This window comes from Olea europaea, chromosome 17 (assembly GCF_002742605.1).
Source record: "Olea europaea var. sylvestris chromosome 17, O_europaea_v1, whole genome shotgun sequence".
Lineage (NCBI taxonomy): Eukaryota > Viridiplantae > Streptophyta > Magnoliopsida > Lamiales > Oleaceae > Olea > Olea europaea.
In genome coordinates, this window is record NC_036253.1 from 24,564,404 (window position 1) to 24,581,521 (window position 17,118).

The 17,118-nt window shown below is 34.5% G+C and overlaps 2 protein-coding genes across 2 annotated transcripts; both read right to left on the minus strand.

The window, feature by feature from the left end:
* Positions 1-2,874: 2,874 nt before the first annotated feature.
* LOC111365490 lies at positions 2,875-4,118 on the minus strand. Its single transcript, XM_022986045.1, has one exon. It carries the CDS (start codon positions 3,947-3,949, stop codon positions 3,026-3,028), a length of 924 nt encoding a protein of 307 aa, XP_022841813.1. The 5' UTR covers positions 3,950-4,118; the 3' UTR covers positions 2,875-3,025.
* Positions 4,119-7,563: 3,445 nt separating this feature from the next.
* LOC111365491 (lipid phosphate phosphatase gamma) lies at positions 7,564-12,437 on the minus strand (the record flags this gene model as incomplete). The annotated part of the gene is made up of 2 exons (XM_022986046.1): positions 7,564-7,944; positions 11,697-12,437. A coding segment is annotated over one exon (726 nt), but the record flags the coding sequence as incomplete, so codon positions are not given.
* Positions 12,438-17,118: the final 4,681 nt, after the last annotated feature.

Genomic DNA, 17,118 nt, shown 5'->3' on the forward strand with positions numbered 1-17,118 from the left:
CAGTGTTAGAAATTTTGTACGTGAAAAATTTTAGACAATGTTTTAGGACTTGTTCTCTCATCATGTTTGATACAGCTTCACTTCACAATTTAAAATCCTGTTGTTTTGCTAGCAGACCGAAAGAAAGAATGCTGTTTGTTTTGTTATATGCTCTTGAATATTGTGTCCGAGCTATGTTGTTTGACTTTGCTACTATATTCTTATGTGGCTTTGTTAAGTAGACTTGATATAGATATTTTTGCATTTTGAAATTAGTATGATGCCATGGTAGGAGCTGTTCGTAAAATCATCATCTGACCAATTGTCGTAGCATTTAATAATACTATTGTAATGGTGTTCAGATTTTAGCGATTGCTTGACAGCAGCTACCAGTGTCAATTAGGTCAAACTGGTTGTAGAGAGGCACAGAATGGTCTGCTTATGGCCATAGGGTTTTTGACGGGTGGGCCAACTCCATCCTGCTACATTTCTCTGTGACTTATCTTGCAACTTGCCCATTTTGGCCCGTGACCTGCTCAGTAGGCCATAATTCCGAGCTCATCTTGGCCTTTCAGCTCATTTTGGAACCGCTAAGACTGGACATTGGCGCGTTACTTTTGTTTTGTTTCTCCAACTCCCTTACTTGGCAGTTTGGTGAGAGGTTTAGGGCTAGTTACCTTCAAGGGAATATTCACCTGCAGTCGGATTAAGGAGCTAGCCAAAGCATGCTTTGTGGGTGAAAATTTTTCGATTTCTTGATAGGAACATGGATTTGCCAGATAAATTTCTTAAGCACGGTTTCCCTAGCTGCTAGCGATTAGATAAGCGTTACTGCTATTATTTTGCATTATAGTTGAATTGTTACTACTATTCTTACCTACCTTAGCATTTATGACTTTGTTCCCCACATTTCATAACTATACTAGCCTCTGCCTATATCAATTTTTCATAAGTTAGTGCAATTATTTTGCATTATAGTTGAATTGTTACTACTATTCTTCCCTACCTTAGCATTTATGACTTTGTTCCCCACATTTCATATCTATATTAGCCTATGCCTATATCAACTGTTCATAAGTTACTGCTATTATTTTGCATTATAGTTGAATTGTTACTACTATTGTTCCCTACCTTAGCATTTATGACTCTGTTACCCACTTTTCATATCTATATTAGCCTATGGCTATATCAATTGTTCATAAGTTAATCATGACCATATTTTTCGAGATCAGTTAAGGGTCGAATGGGGATAAAATACCAAAGATGGTAGTGGGCGTCACACTGAGGACTAATGCCCAGAACATGTGGAAAAAATAGTGTCAAGTTTGATAGAATGATCTCCACAAAGAATATAACATAATTAGAAAGCTTATCGAGTCAAGAGTACGATGCATTTTACGATCATAATTTCAATTTTTATATAAAAGTTATGCTTGCTTCTGTCCAAGTTGTGCCACAATTTGAGCTAAGGGGGTCGACGCCTAGGATTGAGGTCGCGCTTTGCTTCTTTGTTGCACTCTATGGATCGTGTACGATGCTGAGATCATTTATACCATGCCCCCATTTGATTCTAATTTTTCACCCTAAAAAATCAATTTTTTTACCTTTATTCAATAAAGTTAGTTGTCATTTTTTACTTCTTCACTCACGGGTATGATTCATTTTTCTCTATAACGGTCAATAAAATGATTCTCATAATCACTATTAAACATGCCCTATATTTTCATCATTTTTGTTAACTTGTTTAACTATTTAAAATTGAATTATAAAGATTTTTCATTGGGACGCCCTTCGTAAATTATCCCAATCCAAGAATGTTCAATTTTAATGTTCTTATTGAATCTCGTGTATACTTATGGTCTATAGTAAAGCTTGTATAATGTGCCCTCTGTGACTCACGTGCCTTTACATCATTTTTATTAATTTTTACTTATCTATAAGTAATTAAAAACCACAATAGAAAAACTTTAAACTTTATTAACTTCCTAGCTCTCTCATATCCAACTACTAGCTTATTCTTCGTCAACTCCTAACTTATTCAAGTAATAGCACCAATACTAAGCACTAGTCTAGATGGTATTCAACTATCATTAATCGATTAATTATCTAAAAGATACGAACTAAAATTCCATCTAAATTGACGCTATATGCTTACTTATCATCGTTCCAAAAGAAATAAATAAATAAATTACTAATCTTTTTTTTTTTTTTTTTTTTTTTTCTTTTTTCGGGGGGGGGGGGAGGCGTCAATTTTATGATTCGCCAATAGAAAAAGAATTTTGTTGATTAGATATGTAGATTGAAAAAGAGAATTAAATAGAATTAATGAGTGGTTAGTTTCCCACTCATAAAGTAGTAATTAGTGGATTAATAACAAAAAAAGGCAAGTCCTAATGATATAGACGCGACTAGACAAGACACTAATAAATTGTATTTTTTTTTTCTTCCACGTATGATATAAAATATTGCGTGTATTAATTTTTATCATGCAAAGAATTCGAACTGCTTTAACAATGGAAGATGTGAGTTTGCTCTAGAGCAATAATTTGTATTTTGCACGTTCCTCGTTATTTTTTATTTTCATAGAAGTTATATGGTAAATTCAAGGATCCGTTTGGCAGGAATTTTACTTTTGCTCCTATTTCTTGTAAAAGAAAACTTCCCGATAAAGCAATCTTAGACCAACCTCCTGCTAAATGCTCTTTTCAATTCAAAAAGATTATTAAATATGTAATAGTAACTCCTTAATCTCGAAAACAATTTTTCAAATAGGCCGACAGTCTTACTCCAATACTTTTTCAATATTCAATTAGAGCTATTCTTTCGATGGTTCGAAACAATATCAACAGAAAAATTGCAATTTGCCATAAAGATTATCCTATATAAAGCCAGATGTAGAATTAGAAACTTCCAATTTTCAATTCAGGGAAGACAAGCAAAAAGATTAATCTCAGTATCGCACAATGTTTGTTTATATAACTTCAGAAAACAGAAACAGACTCGACACGTTCTGCTAATTGAAGATCTCAATTTCTATTGAATTATGTTATGAACAGGGATAACTATACCTAACCTTCTTCGCCTCCAGAAAGAAATTAATATCCGGATTAAGCATTTCTCCTGTTCTTGCCGGTTCTGATTTACACCTCGTTAGTAGTAAAGGATGCACTGCACCTCCGGCATTTTCGTTTGAACCTGGAACATTATTCACTGAATTTTCAGATTCTTGATTTCTTCTTGAATCCGGCCTCACATTTTCACAGCTGGGCTTCTGTAATTCTGGAAATTCATGCTCTGGTTTTGCTTCAATTTCTGTGTCATGCTTAGTTTCTGTTGAGGCTAATGGAGAACCCCAGAACTGGCCTGCTAATGATGAAGATCTATAAGGTGCAGAACGGCACCTAGTTAATAGTAAAGCATTTCTTGGTGGTGAAGAATCAAGAATATTCTCTATATTTTCTTGAATTCGAGCTTCAACCTTGCCAAAATTCCTGTCAATTTTATGGGTTTCGTTCCTTCGGGTTCCTTGGTTCGAATCAACCCTGAAAGAATTCTCTGTTGCGTTAGCTTTCCTGCAAAACCCTGAGCCAAAACACAAACCCCCTCCGCAAGAAGGCCTTGGTCTTTGAAACTTCGATGAAATTATTTTATGGAAAAACAGAGTTTTCCTAAACCACCGGCAGGGACGGTATACAGCGGCGGAGGAACCATTTATGGGGGGTCGTGAGGAGTTTGTTTTGGAGGAAGAAGTCCTCACTTGGACTTGACCAAAGCAAGTAACTTTTGGAGAGGATGGTTCAACAACTGGCGCAGCATCCTTTTTGTTACGCATGCGAAACATTGGACTCAAACGTGACCTGCCTCTGCCTCTGCTTCTGCTTCCCGCATTGCTCCTCAAGAATCTCATCAATGGCGGCGGAAATTTCTCTGCCCTGCTTGGACTTGATATTGGCTTTGATAAACCTTTCATTTTCTCTCTCTTTCTCCTCCCTCTTTCTCTCTCTTTATATACATACACACCGCGCTGTATCTGCAACCAAGAAATACCTGTTGGCCTCCCTTTTCTATTTCTTGGTGTTTTTCTGTCTTGCACATTCTATCTTCGTTTTGGGGTTGGGGGTGGGGGTGGGGTTAGTGTAGGGTGTGTGTTTTATTTATTTATTAATTTATCTTTTTGAGGTATTGTAAATGACTTTTTATTATATATATTTTAATTTTGCACGGGTGGATGAAAGAGAGACCCATAGACTTTTTATTTTTTTTTTTTATATTCAAGTATCCTAGCTTACATCAAACTAAATCCTGGACCTTCAAGACTCATGCCCCTAGAACTTTGGAGGGGGTAAATCGCGAGATATGCCTCAACTGGATCACAAGTTCCTCCCATTGACTGTACACTTTTGCGCACAAGAGACCCTCCTCCACAGTAATTGCTCCATACCAAATATTTGGCCGTAGCTTCCCACCAGGAATCGAACTCTTCACCCTGCCGCTGGAAGCAAGTCAATGTTGATTGATCCACCAGTTGAGCTGTGCCCCGAGGGGCCCCATAGACTTTTTATTTCAAGATTGGATGGTTGTGCTTGGCTTTAGTGCTTAATGGATCTTGGATATCCCAACCCTCACACCTCTCCATGTAAGTTAAGTTCACAGTAAATTCTAATCACGGTGGTTCATGTCAAAGTGTACACCGGTTTGATTTAGAAAAAATATATATATATATTTCTTCGGTCAACAATTTTTTTTGAGTATTGCTACAAGTACATAAAAATATTCACAGGAGTGTCCATAATGTTACGTGGCATTTTATTATTTGTATGTTTAAAACACAATCAACTTTTTCAATCAATTTTTTCCTTCCACGTCAAATTACGTCATTCTTTATGTACATTTTTTATGTACACTTAGTAAAATTCTTTTTTTGAAAACAAAGGTAACGTCAAACTTAGCGTCAAAGTTGAGGAAACTGTCAAATACAAACCACAAACACTAACTATTACTTATTTTGTCTATTAATCAAATCCATCAATTTCTTTTGATTTTTCTCGATTCGAGCGAATGAAATGGCAACTTCCTTTCTCAAAGATACCTCTGTCATTTTCTAATATGCTATTTTTTGGGTATCTAATTTTTCTTCACGACATAAGTCCAAAGACCTAAACAGGATGAAGATACATATTTGATGTGTTGGATTAAAAAAAAAAAAAAAAAGACAATTAAGCAATCAACTTGTTAAATTGTCCAAATATAAATTGACGAGTATCCAAATTTCTTTGTCCGAGAATGCTAAGAAATGTGCACATTCACCTTAGTCTAATCGCATTTGAGTGATAAGACTAACATAATGAAGAACATGTTTGATATGTCAAACTATACAAAATGAAACAAATTGTCCAAATTATCAATTATAAAGTTTTTCTCCCAAGAAATGTGCATATCCACCTATAAGCACATTCAAGGAATGAAACTAGACATGATGAAGAAAAGAGAATTCATGATCCACTCGGATATATTAAACATGCCTTAATGTCCAACCACAAACTGACCAACACCCCCTGTTGTTAAATTACAGATTTCTAAACTACTACTCTCAGAGAACTAACAAGTGAGTTTAATGTGAAAAGTAACATTTATGACCCTGTTTGATTCCCATTCTTTGACCACAAAAATGAAAAATATGATCGTTATCCATCACATCAAGTCATCATATTTGACTTTTTATCTCTTATGTGCATCTCTTAAAGACTATATTTTTCATTTTCATTCTTACAAAAATAGGTACCAAACGGGCATATATATATTTATTTTCAAAAGACGGACCAAGAGTGGGCTCTTCCCCTTCATAAGATGTGAAAAGCCAGAATCCAATAACCTGCCATGGCTCCACTTCTGTTTTTATCTTTTCATTTGCACAAGCAATCACCAGGGCCTAAGATTTGATATGCAAACCATTTTACAAATTTGACCTTGGAATTTTGGTCCAGTGATCTGGTAGTCACGTGCAATTCAGTAATTTTATCTAGTTATTATACGGATTCATATCATCCTCTTCCAACAAGGAACAAAAAAGTCAACTTTGGTTTCAGAAATTCTTTGTGGCACTCAAAAAGGAGCTTGACTAACAAGGTGGGCGACAGGTAGCTCTCGATGCTAATAATTCAATTCAAAATCTTCCTAAAAAAATAAAAGGGTCATGCTAAGTGTACAGTTTCAATGTACACAATTCTTTACATTCCTCTCACATGGAGGGAGGCTCACACATAATATGATATTCACTACTGATGATCAACGGTTTGTTACGGTGCATCATTTTCACATTATCCATTGAAATTGATTTTTAACATTAATTAAGTTTATATAGTGATTGTAAGCTAATTAGTTAGTGGAAAAAATTAGGCTGTGATTCAAAAAAAATTAAGCGAAGTCTTTCCTCCTAAAGGATGGATGTTACTACTTTAATCTCTTATTATAGCTATTTGAAGATCTATCTATCTTGTCTTGCTTATAAAGGAAACGGCAATCCACTCTCCAATGTAGTCTTCTTGACATATTAAGTCAAGAGGGTGAGACACCAAACAATGGAAGTGGGCGAGCAGGCTCCTTTCATAGTAAAAGTTGCGGAATCTCTTCACCCCCTCTATCTTTCTTAATAAAACATCACTCCACCTTTCCAATAGCTTGCTTTGGCTTCTGCACCTCTTTCTTAAGCTAGAAGCTAGGCTAACTTAAAGCCTTACGCCTCTCCGACCAAACAGAAACTTTCACTCAAGCAAGTTGATCTAGAATACAGTTGACACAATCGAACAAGAATGAGACTCGAGAATGTAAAAGAGAACAAAGGAGAGAGAGAATATGTTTGGATAATTAGTTTGTGCTATGTGTGCTGTTTGGGATTGTGGTTAGATTGGGTCAAGATTTAGGGGACGGAAGTTGGTAATACAGTTACGGGTATGGGATTATGTAATTGATTTGATGTGCAGGGAAAAGAATAATATTATTCATATATTTAATCCCTTAATTCTTTAAGTTAATCAATAATGGTCACCATGGATTAGATTTAAGTTAATCAATAATGTTCGCACATTTATTAAAGGTTTAAAACTGCACAATATATTTTCAAAAGGTTTGGAACCTCCAATGTAAATTTCCATTGTTTTAATCAATTAAAGGTTAAAAGACTATTTAAATAAATAAATTGATCAAATTATGCTCACACGCTTAACTTTAAATCAACTAACTGATTTTTGGATGAAACCCGTCCAGAGGTCCTTCTGCGGCACAATTTTGAAAGTCTGGAACTATCTACTACGATTTAAAGGTTTAAGTGTAATCAGCAATATTTTAAAGGTTCCCTGCGGCAAATTTTCCTTAAATATGCACAATATAAACACACATAAATGACGTAACACATGGCGAGAGGCTGCTAGCATAGCATTTGTCAAGCTGAAAGATTTGGGCCGATTCACTTAACTGAAATAAAATGTGACCAAAAAAAAAAAAAAAAAGGGGCCCAGAATTTTTACGAAACTTCACAATCTTGCCTCATGTTACTGAAAAGAAATTTACGTCCAAAAATCAAGATCATGATATCCAAATACACTTCTTACTTCATAATCAACACTAGTGAATAAATGTCTCTTGTTATGTTAATGCAATAGATCACATAACAATGTATTTTAAACTTTGAACTACGGATTTGGACATATAGTTTTGTCTTTAATCCAAGTACCAAATGATTGAGCAGGTCATCAATGCAGAATCATTTAAATATTCAAACTTAGTACCTGAAGAACATGACATATAGAAATCTAATTATGTAAGCCATTCGGGACCTCTCTCCACCCTTCTGAAACTAGGCAACTGCGCTGAAATACTTGAAATAGAGAAGCCGGGCCGGCGAGATACAGTTTCATTCTTTTATTTTTCTGTCCTCTTGAAAAGCAGCAATAAAAATCCAGATTAGCTCTGGATGAGCAACAATAAAAACCCAGATTAGATATTTGCATAAATTTACCATGCAGAGGACAAGCCTTTCAAAAATATATTTATGAATTACCCAGTGTTTCAGCAAATTCACAAGTAAATTACTAGAAGAGACAATTTTGAAGTACTCATAAGCAGTTTAAAGATAAGTTGGAGTACTACAACTAGTTTTTAAGTTGCCTATATAAGTGCTTAAAATAGTTAATCTCTGTGCTTATAGAACAATACCAAACACTTTCAATGTATTAATAATTATCAATTTATCAAAATGTGAAAGTATTGATGCAAAATCTCAAACAACCCTCTAAGTAATCTAGAAGGGGGCCTTAAACTGATGTTCAAACAAAAGTCTCTTCTGTGCTGTCCATTTTAGAAAGAAACAGTAAAGGGTGTTCAATTCATAAATCCTTCTATACATCTTCATTGAAGATCAAGCTGTCAACTTTGGTTAACATGACTCCAAACATTGTCCACATCTCAACTAAAGTATATGTTTCGCTCATGATTATAAACTGTTAATAAATACCCAAACCAATTTTTATCAACACAGTTCGATTGGCCCACAAATACTGTCCACCATTCATGTCTATCTATTTATAATTTAAACCATTTGTAAACACTTCCCATATAAGCTCGAACTGGAGCCACTTACACATTTTCTATTATTGATTAATATTATATTATAGTGTTATAGGTGCAGGAACATATTCACTTTTGCTTTGAAATATACTGACTATATTAGGAAACTAAAGTCAACCATCCATTATAATTGATTTCTCTGAGCGTCGCTGCAGCAATTTTCTGTCTCACCAGTTAAGCAATTTGGAAATATATTCTCTCTCAAACTTTCACAATTTTCAAATCCTATGGTTCCATTCTATTCATCCCACAAACAACTTAAATCAACAGTCTGAATCATTTGATGTCAAGAATCAAAGTGTAACCCATGATTCGCTATTTAAGTTCAATAAATTCACGTCTAGGAAATCGTAAAAGCCAAAATCATATTCTACCAAACTCACTAGAAAACCTTTTACATTGTTTTTCATGACAAAATTATCTAACAATGGCAGCAACCCAAAAATGCCCATGGTTTAAGCAAGTGGAGAAGAAGAAAAGAAAAATGCATAAAGAAGTGCAATGACACAGAGGTGTTAGCGGAACAATACACAAGTATAAAGGAGTTAAAGGGCGGACGGATAGTTGACATTGTATATGTAAAAGAAGAAAAGCAAGGAAAGAAAAGTAAAGTAAGCTTTAGTATTATTGGGATGCCATCAATGTGGAAGGATCTATATAGTCCAATGCTCTGTAGTGAAAATAGGCCTCATTTTCATCTTTCTTCTTTTGTCTTCCTTAAGTTTAGGGGGGGGGGAATTTAGTGAGTATGGTTTTAACATGTCAATGGCTAGTTAGGATGTATTGTTGGAAATGTAACTTGATGCAATTTTACACTATTGGATAATTGTTGCAAAATGGAACGTTGAATCCAATATTTAATATATAGGTTGGTTTTCGTTTCTAGCGACCTATTCACGCTATATGTGTTCGATCATCCATAACATGGGTCTGCGTACTCTTTTTCCCAATGTAGGTACTGAAACACACTACCCACAGATCACCGCGTGCAAAAACTTGAAAAGAAGATGGTAAAAATTTCAGGAAAAAAATCTATGTAGATAGACTTCGATTCTGGAAACCTTTTCAAAAAAGAGTATACTTGACATTCTGTTCCTCATCAAATTAGATGACGGCATCTAAACTATGTGAGGAACTTCTAGAATAGAGAGTCCTCTTTTTTCTCTGATGTAGGTATCACCATTAAAGGGTGCATTTTTTAGTCTCCACCCCCTAAATAAGACCTTTTAGTAAATATTAACCACTATTTCATTTAGAAAAGGTTAAAAATAGTTTTGTTTAAACCCGAGCATACTATTGAGAATCCAATACTTTAACCCTTTATATAGTTTCTTCAGTATTTTCCACTTAAGCTCTCATTCTCTCAGCCACCTAACTGCACTATAGGAAACTCTTATCTTTAAACCTTTGTTCAGTTGACAGGAGCATCAACTTTAATGAGTTCATAAAACAGGATTCAAGAAAGTGCCTTTACATGCTACCGTGGAGAGTCTAGCCCTCAAAATAATAATGAAAGATAAGCCATTGTGTTTACTAAAGTAGCAAGAGGGAATTTCAATAGCAAGAACCATAAGGGGACACGGCTCGACAGAAAGCATTTTAGCTATTGTGAGTTCACCCAAAAAAAATTACTGAAAGTGTTAAAAATATTTTCAGGGGATTTTCCTAAAATCTTGCACCAAGATTTCTAACTTTGTTGGTCTTCAGGTTCAAAAGTACTACTCCATCACTCCAAAAGGGTAAAATTCCAACAAATCCAAATGTGTCATTACAAGAGTACCTCAAAAACAAGAAATTCACTTCGCAGGCCGACCAGTAGGCGAAGGGCTGAACCCAGCAACATAAGGTCGAGCCAATTAAATTTGAGATTAATTAAATTCCAAAAAATGTGTCAGTCAAAGATATGGGGAGATTGCCAAGTGGCAAACTGTTAATAAATATTCAAGAAAGACAATATGAAGAATCTAATGAAAATAACAACCTAACTAATGGGCAAAAGCCACAAGTTTCAAATGGAACCATCTAGAATCAACGTGTACAGGGAAAACAAAGATATTAAAAAGCCCATAGGCTTGGGATATCTAGAAAATGGCCAGAAAATCCTAAAGAAAGCAAGCAATATTAGAAACCCTAACAAATTCTTGTTTTTCATCTCCTAGGTCTTTACTTGGCAGCAATCATCCCCAGAAAGCTGCTCTTCTAGAGCTCAGGTTACCCGAAGAAGGCCTAGGAAGGATATTAAACAAGGAGGTAGCAAGGAATTTGATAGATTCAACTTTTAGGGGTCAACAATAACAATTCAGGACAGATTCCCAACCAAGTTTCACTTAACTGTTCAACAATGTTCCAACCTCCTAAGTCGAATGCTACATGAAACATGAACATCCCTGACTACTTAATGGAAAAGACTATCATATACATAAGGCGTGACCAGAAAGAGTACACCCAAAGCAAGGTCATCTTCAGTTATTTATCTAAACATAATCCCATAATAACTTCTAAAACAAATTATGTCATAATTGCCAAAGAGCGATCTTCATATCAATTAAGTCACAAATGGCTACTTATGCAGCAAGTCTTGCAGTAATTTTTAGATATTTTGCAGTCACGAAAAACATTAAGCATTTAATTCCCAGCACTTGTTCCCTTGATGCAAGATTGTTACTTTGTAAAAGAAAAATAAGCATTGTGCTTCGTTTTTTGTTTGGCAGGATAGCAATATTAGATATCACTGGACAAAATGAGGAACAAAAAAGAAGCTTAAATTGTCTAATACTATATATCAAATATGCATTATACACACAGTTAATGTGCTGGTAGCTTCAAACTTGTCAACGGAATCACAATGGTTGGGCAATTCAAGTCACTTAAAACTATCTTATCACAGGCAACAAAACTTCCTCCCTATAATAAATTGCTCACATACGACGACTCCACAAATATTCAGAAATGCACCGAAATTTTCAAAATAATTCATTGTAGCACATACTAAAAATAGATAGCACAACAATGACATTGTATCTAATTCTAAGGTTCAAAGTAAAAACAATTCAATTAGTAGCATCTCAATTGCGAAATAAGAAATTCTAACATACCGAATTAATGATTTCTCAACTGGAGCGCTTGTAAGAAACATGTTTTCTCGCGGCCCTAGCATTTTCGTACTCGAACTTCAACACGTTGGGGATGTGAGAGGTATCCTTAACATAGAAAAACCTCCCAAAAGCACTCTCTTCTATGGTCGGAAAGTAGCCCCGGAGCAAATAATTCACCACCCAAAACCAGCCTCCACCAAGCACCGCCCCAAGTGCAGCTCCCGCAATGACCTGAGCCACCGTGTGATACCCCAAATACACCCTCGAATACATAGTAAAGATCGCCAAAGGCCACACAAGAAGTCCCACAACCCACAATTGCTTCCTGGCTAAAATCCCAATCTTATAATATGTCAAAAGCGTGAAATAAACGGCAAAAAAGAACATGTACTGAGAGTGGCTGGAGGGCCAGCCGTGAGAATCGCACATTTCAAGAAGCGCACAGGTTTCGGGCCTGGCCTGCTGGACCGATGTCTTGATAATTTCATTGATGAATTGCGAAATCAACAGACCCAACGCAAAGAACATGCCTTGAAGCTCGCGGCGAAAAATGAAATGAGAAACGAACCCACCAAGACTAATGAAAACTGGGACTAAGGAAATCCATGCCAGGAAATGGCCCAATTGATCTCCTCTTTGGTACCTCACATGGGTCAGTGTTACTGCTTTCAAGGGTGGATGCGCGTGTGAATTCGACCTGTTTTCTTGAAAACTTTTCGGAAAATTAAGAAAATGTAACTGTAATAATTAGATTTTGAAATTGTATGTGGATTTTTGAAAGAACTCGGAATTTGTCAGTTTTGAATTGCGTGAATTTAGAAGGAAAGGAAAGTGCCTTAAGAATCTGAGATTTCGTTTTGCAGCAACCGTTCGTATACTTCACCAAGTCATGTTCCGAAAATGGCATGCTCAAACTAGAATATGGTATTCTATTCAGATTGTAAGCTTCATTGAAATTATCCGTGGGAATGATTTCAGATTCGGTTATTTTGCGCAAATGGACTCGATCCAATTATTGAGATTGAAATTGAACTGAGTTTGGTTTAGTTCAATTTGATTGGTCGGTCTGAACATTGATTCACCTCTAGTTGCCCTGGGCCCGAAGAGGAGCTAATTATGTGGGACCCACCACTATCTCACAACAATCTAATACGAGATAGAAAAAAGGGTAATTAACACAAAACGTCCCTACTTTTCAAGCTTATTGTAGAAAATGTCCGTCATTTTTTGACATTTTTGTCCTTATTTCAACCTTTTGTTACGTTGAATGTCCTTTTCACTATTTTGGAACGTGCACTTTTTCAAAAGTTTATAGGTATGATTGCAATTTGTTCTGAATTTTTCTCTCTTTTTTGTTTTTTTTTTTTGTTTTAAATAAGAGAGTATAATTGTCATTTGATGTTCCAAAATAGTGAAAAGGATTTTCAGCGCAACGAAAGGTTGAAATAAGGGTAAAAATATCAAAAAAATGAAAGGTATGAATGTTTTCTATGATAAGCTTAAAAGATATGGACGTTTTGTACCAATTATCCTAGAAAAAAAGTTCTTCAACACAGTAGAGTCCAACACCAGGAGTGACTAGTCTGCTTCACTGTCTTCTTCAAAAGAAGAAGGCACTGGAGTTTCTTAATTCTTACTTTAAAAATATGAATTTTAAAGTTAAAAAAAATTTATATGTATTAGTGAATTGAATTGGTTAATTAAAGGGTTGATTGCTTAATTCTTATTTTAAAAATATGAATTTTAAAGTTTAAAAAAAATTATATGTATCGGTGGATTGAATTGGTTAAGTAAAGGGTTGATTGCTTAAACCATAACCAATTCAATTAAATCCAACTTTTTAATGGTTAAAATTAAATGAACCAAATTAATTTTTTACTTCAAACTACCTTGCCCGACTCGACTCGGAATTGTTTCGATCGCCTTCTCGATTTTTTCCATCCCTAATTGATATACTGTATATATGAATCGTTTCTATAGTGAGAGATACTGTGAACATTAATAACTACTACTACTACTACTACTACTACTACTAATAATAATAATAATAATAAATATTTAAATAGGTCGGGTCAATGTTAAATTATTACTCCATTTAAGTTTACTTAAAAATCTAAAGTGGAAATTACACTTCACCCTACTTTTGAAGATCTCAATTCTTAAATCAGTTGAGGTGTTTCATCTTTCGAAAATCAGTAATATTTCCTCTCTCTCCAATCTCATTCTCTCTCCTTCTACACGTTTTCTCTCTCTCGCACACAAATTTATTCTCTTTCCAATCTCCTTCTTTCTCCATTATTTCTCCAACCATTTTCTCTCTCCCTCTTCTTCTTCTCTCAGATCGCCTCCAATCTTCTTCTCTTTCCATTATTTCTCCTGCCATTTTCTCTTTTCCTCTTTATCTTCTCTCAGATAGCCCTTCCTAGCCGCCCCAACTGATAATGAACCAATCACCTAAAAATCTAAGATCAAAAATCAAATATGGCACCAAGCTAACCATTCACAGCGTCGATCCATGGCGATCGTGGATCTATGACGGAGTTCGTTGCAGCATCGCCAACCGATCTGTGGTGTTTGTGTGCAGCAGCGACTATGGTGTTGGTGTTGGTGTGCGGTGGCGGCTATGGTGGCATTGATTTTGCGTCTGTCGTCCATTATCTGTTTATAAATGATTCCAAATGATTTTTTCCCCCTAATATGTAGCTTAGCAGGTCCAAGTGGAATGAAAATGTGGGGAGCACCAGGGTAGTTCTCGTCGTCGACCGATCTACAAATCTATGGAGGTGTGTGGTTTTGGCAAGAGTTTTGTTGGTTGCGATATGGGGAAAGTTTGGTCTCGATCTGGTCGCTATCCAGTGGTGGATGTGGTGTTTGTGATGCTCTGAGGTTTTGGTGGATTGGCGATGGTCATGGTGGTTTAGTTGGTGGCAGTTTAGACTGTTTAGTTGATTTTGTGACAAATAATTTGACAGTGAGCTGAAAATTGGGATTCACAGTTGGTGGTTATGGTGGTCATGGCAGTAGTCGTGGTGGTTTGGTTGATTTGTGACTAATAATTGGATATATGATCTGAAAATTATGATTGTGACTCACAATTGATGAAGTTGAAACTGAAAAATTAATTGTGTCCAACTAATCAAATAATTTGCAATGAGTAAATACGTTGTGACCAATAAAATTTTAAAAAATTTTGAATTCGTGACAAAAAGATTATGTGATCTATAAAATTTTCGATTTGTGACCAAGAAATAAGTTGCGACCAATAATTTGATAAGTTGTGATTAAAAACTAATATGTGACTAATTAAATAGCTAATTGTGACAAAAAAATTTGTGACCTTGAAAATGGTGATGATTTTGAAATTCTATATATGAAAGAGTCCGGTCACATAAGGAGATTTTAGGGAATGATTGTAACAGTTTCTCTCTCTCTCTCCAATCTCCCTGTCTCTCCTTCTATTTATATATATGTAGGTTAGATTCTCTGAGATTTGAAAGATCAAACTATATTTCTTAAATTTGAATTGTATATTTCTTACCATCTGGGATATGAAAATTTCCCAAATCTAAATCCATCAAAAGGCCAACCTACACTAGAAGCCCAATCTACTTTTAAAATCAAATCAAAGTGGGTGATTACAAAAATGGCGATCAACTTTCCCTATAAAAACTCCTGAAAATTCACAAGTGAAAGGTGCAATAGAAAATCATTAGTGCAGAATAAATTTTAAAGTCGGAGAAAGAGAAGAAACTTTCTCAAGTTTAAATTCGAGTAACATCGAGAAGATTGAATCTTCTTCAGATTCAAGCAGGTCCAAAATAGTTTAGAAAATTAAAGTCTTCTTCAAATCAAAGTCCTAAAGCCTAAATCGAAACCTTGAAATTCAAGCGTCAAACAAGTCAAGTTCTCAACAATAAAAGTCTCCAACAAACTTTGGAGTCAAAATTCAAGCCATATGGCCCCTCATTTTCAAACTCTCAAATTATTAATCAGAGAATTGCACAATTATGTAGATAGAAGAAGATCCACTTCTACTGTATTTCTCAAAATACAATTTATAATAATTTTTGTATTTTAATGCTCGAAATTTGTCGTACAAACATACTTGAGTATAAATTTATTACCTTTTTTTTTCTATTGTTGAGTAATCAAAAGTGATTATTTGTTTCTATTTAAAGAAAATCACGAACTTCTCGTCAATTATGTTAACGAAAAAACTCGTCTTTTCTGTATAAAAGAAAAGAAGAATATAGTATTATTTGGTGAAGCATCAATTTATATTCACTATTCTAGATAGACAAACTGTGTTTTGTTACTCCTTAAAAAACTTAAATTCAGAAGTTACATTATTTTACAAGACTTTTGTACCATTGCTTCTAAAGAAGACAGCTTAACACAAATCATCTTCTAAAAAATAATATTGATATTGCTCGTTAAAAAGTGCCAAAAGCATGACATCAATGTCTCAATCTTCAAATATGATACTTTTTTTAAGAAAGTCTTAAAAAAGCTTTGATTTGATATTTTATGTGCATTTTATGAAGTTTACAAAATTAAATGCTTATCCTTGAAAGCAAGCGTGCGTGCGCACATATACATATATGGAATTGATCTTCTAAACGTAAGTGAATTATCCAAATGGTCATTGAACTTTAAAAATCACTCAATTCATCACTGAACTTTGCAAAAGATTTTCATGGAGTCATTGAATTTTAAAAATCACTGCGTTCATCATCAAACCTTGCAAAAGGCTCCCACGGAATCACTGAACTTTGTAAAATATTTTTTTAGGGATCATCAGGTTTTATTGGTGACCCCAGGAAAATATTTTGTAAAGTTCAGTGATGAATTAAGTTATTTTTAAAGTTTAGTGACCACTTGGGTAATTCACTCCCTAAACATCGATACTTAATTTTATATTAAGCATCAGGTAACGTGAAACACTATAATAAAGAGTGTAATCAATTTTATAATCGACCATTATCTTTCACCACTTGTTAAAGTGTGACACGTCATTCGAGTACTTAGCTTGCTAAGTATCGATGTTTAGGAAATCGGTCCTCATAAACTAAGCATCGGTACTTAGTAGATCATTTTCATATATATATATATATATATATATATAACTTGGTATTTATGTAATTGGTACCCAGTTAGAAAACTTAGAGCTAAATGTTTAGAATGTTATAAAGAAGCATGTAAAAAAAAAAATTTATTGAAAAAGAAGAGGTTAACTCTGAAATTTTAAAAGAAAAAATTGAAATTTCAGAAATAAAAATTCTTAGAAAAAGAATTAATTGATAATGAAAAGATTTATAATATGTTAATAACAGAACAAGAAATAGAAAATTTAATATCTAGATTAGAAAAAATAGAAATTATAGGTGAAAATGTTTTAAAATATTGGGAAAAAGATAAAATT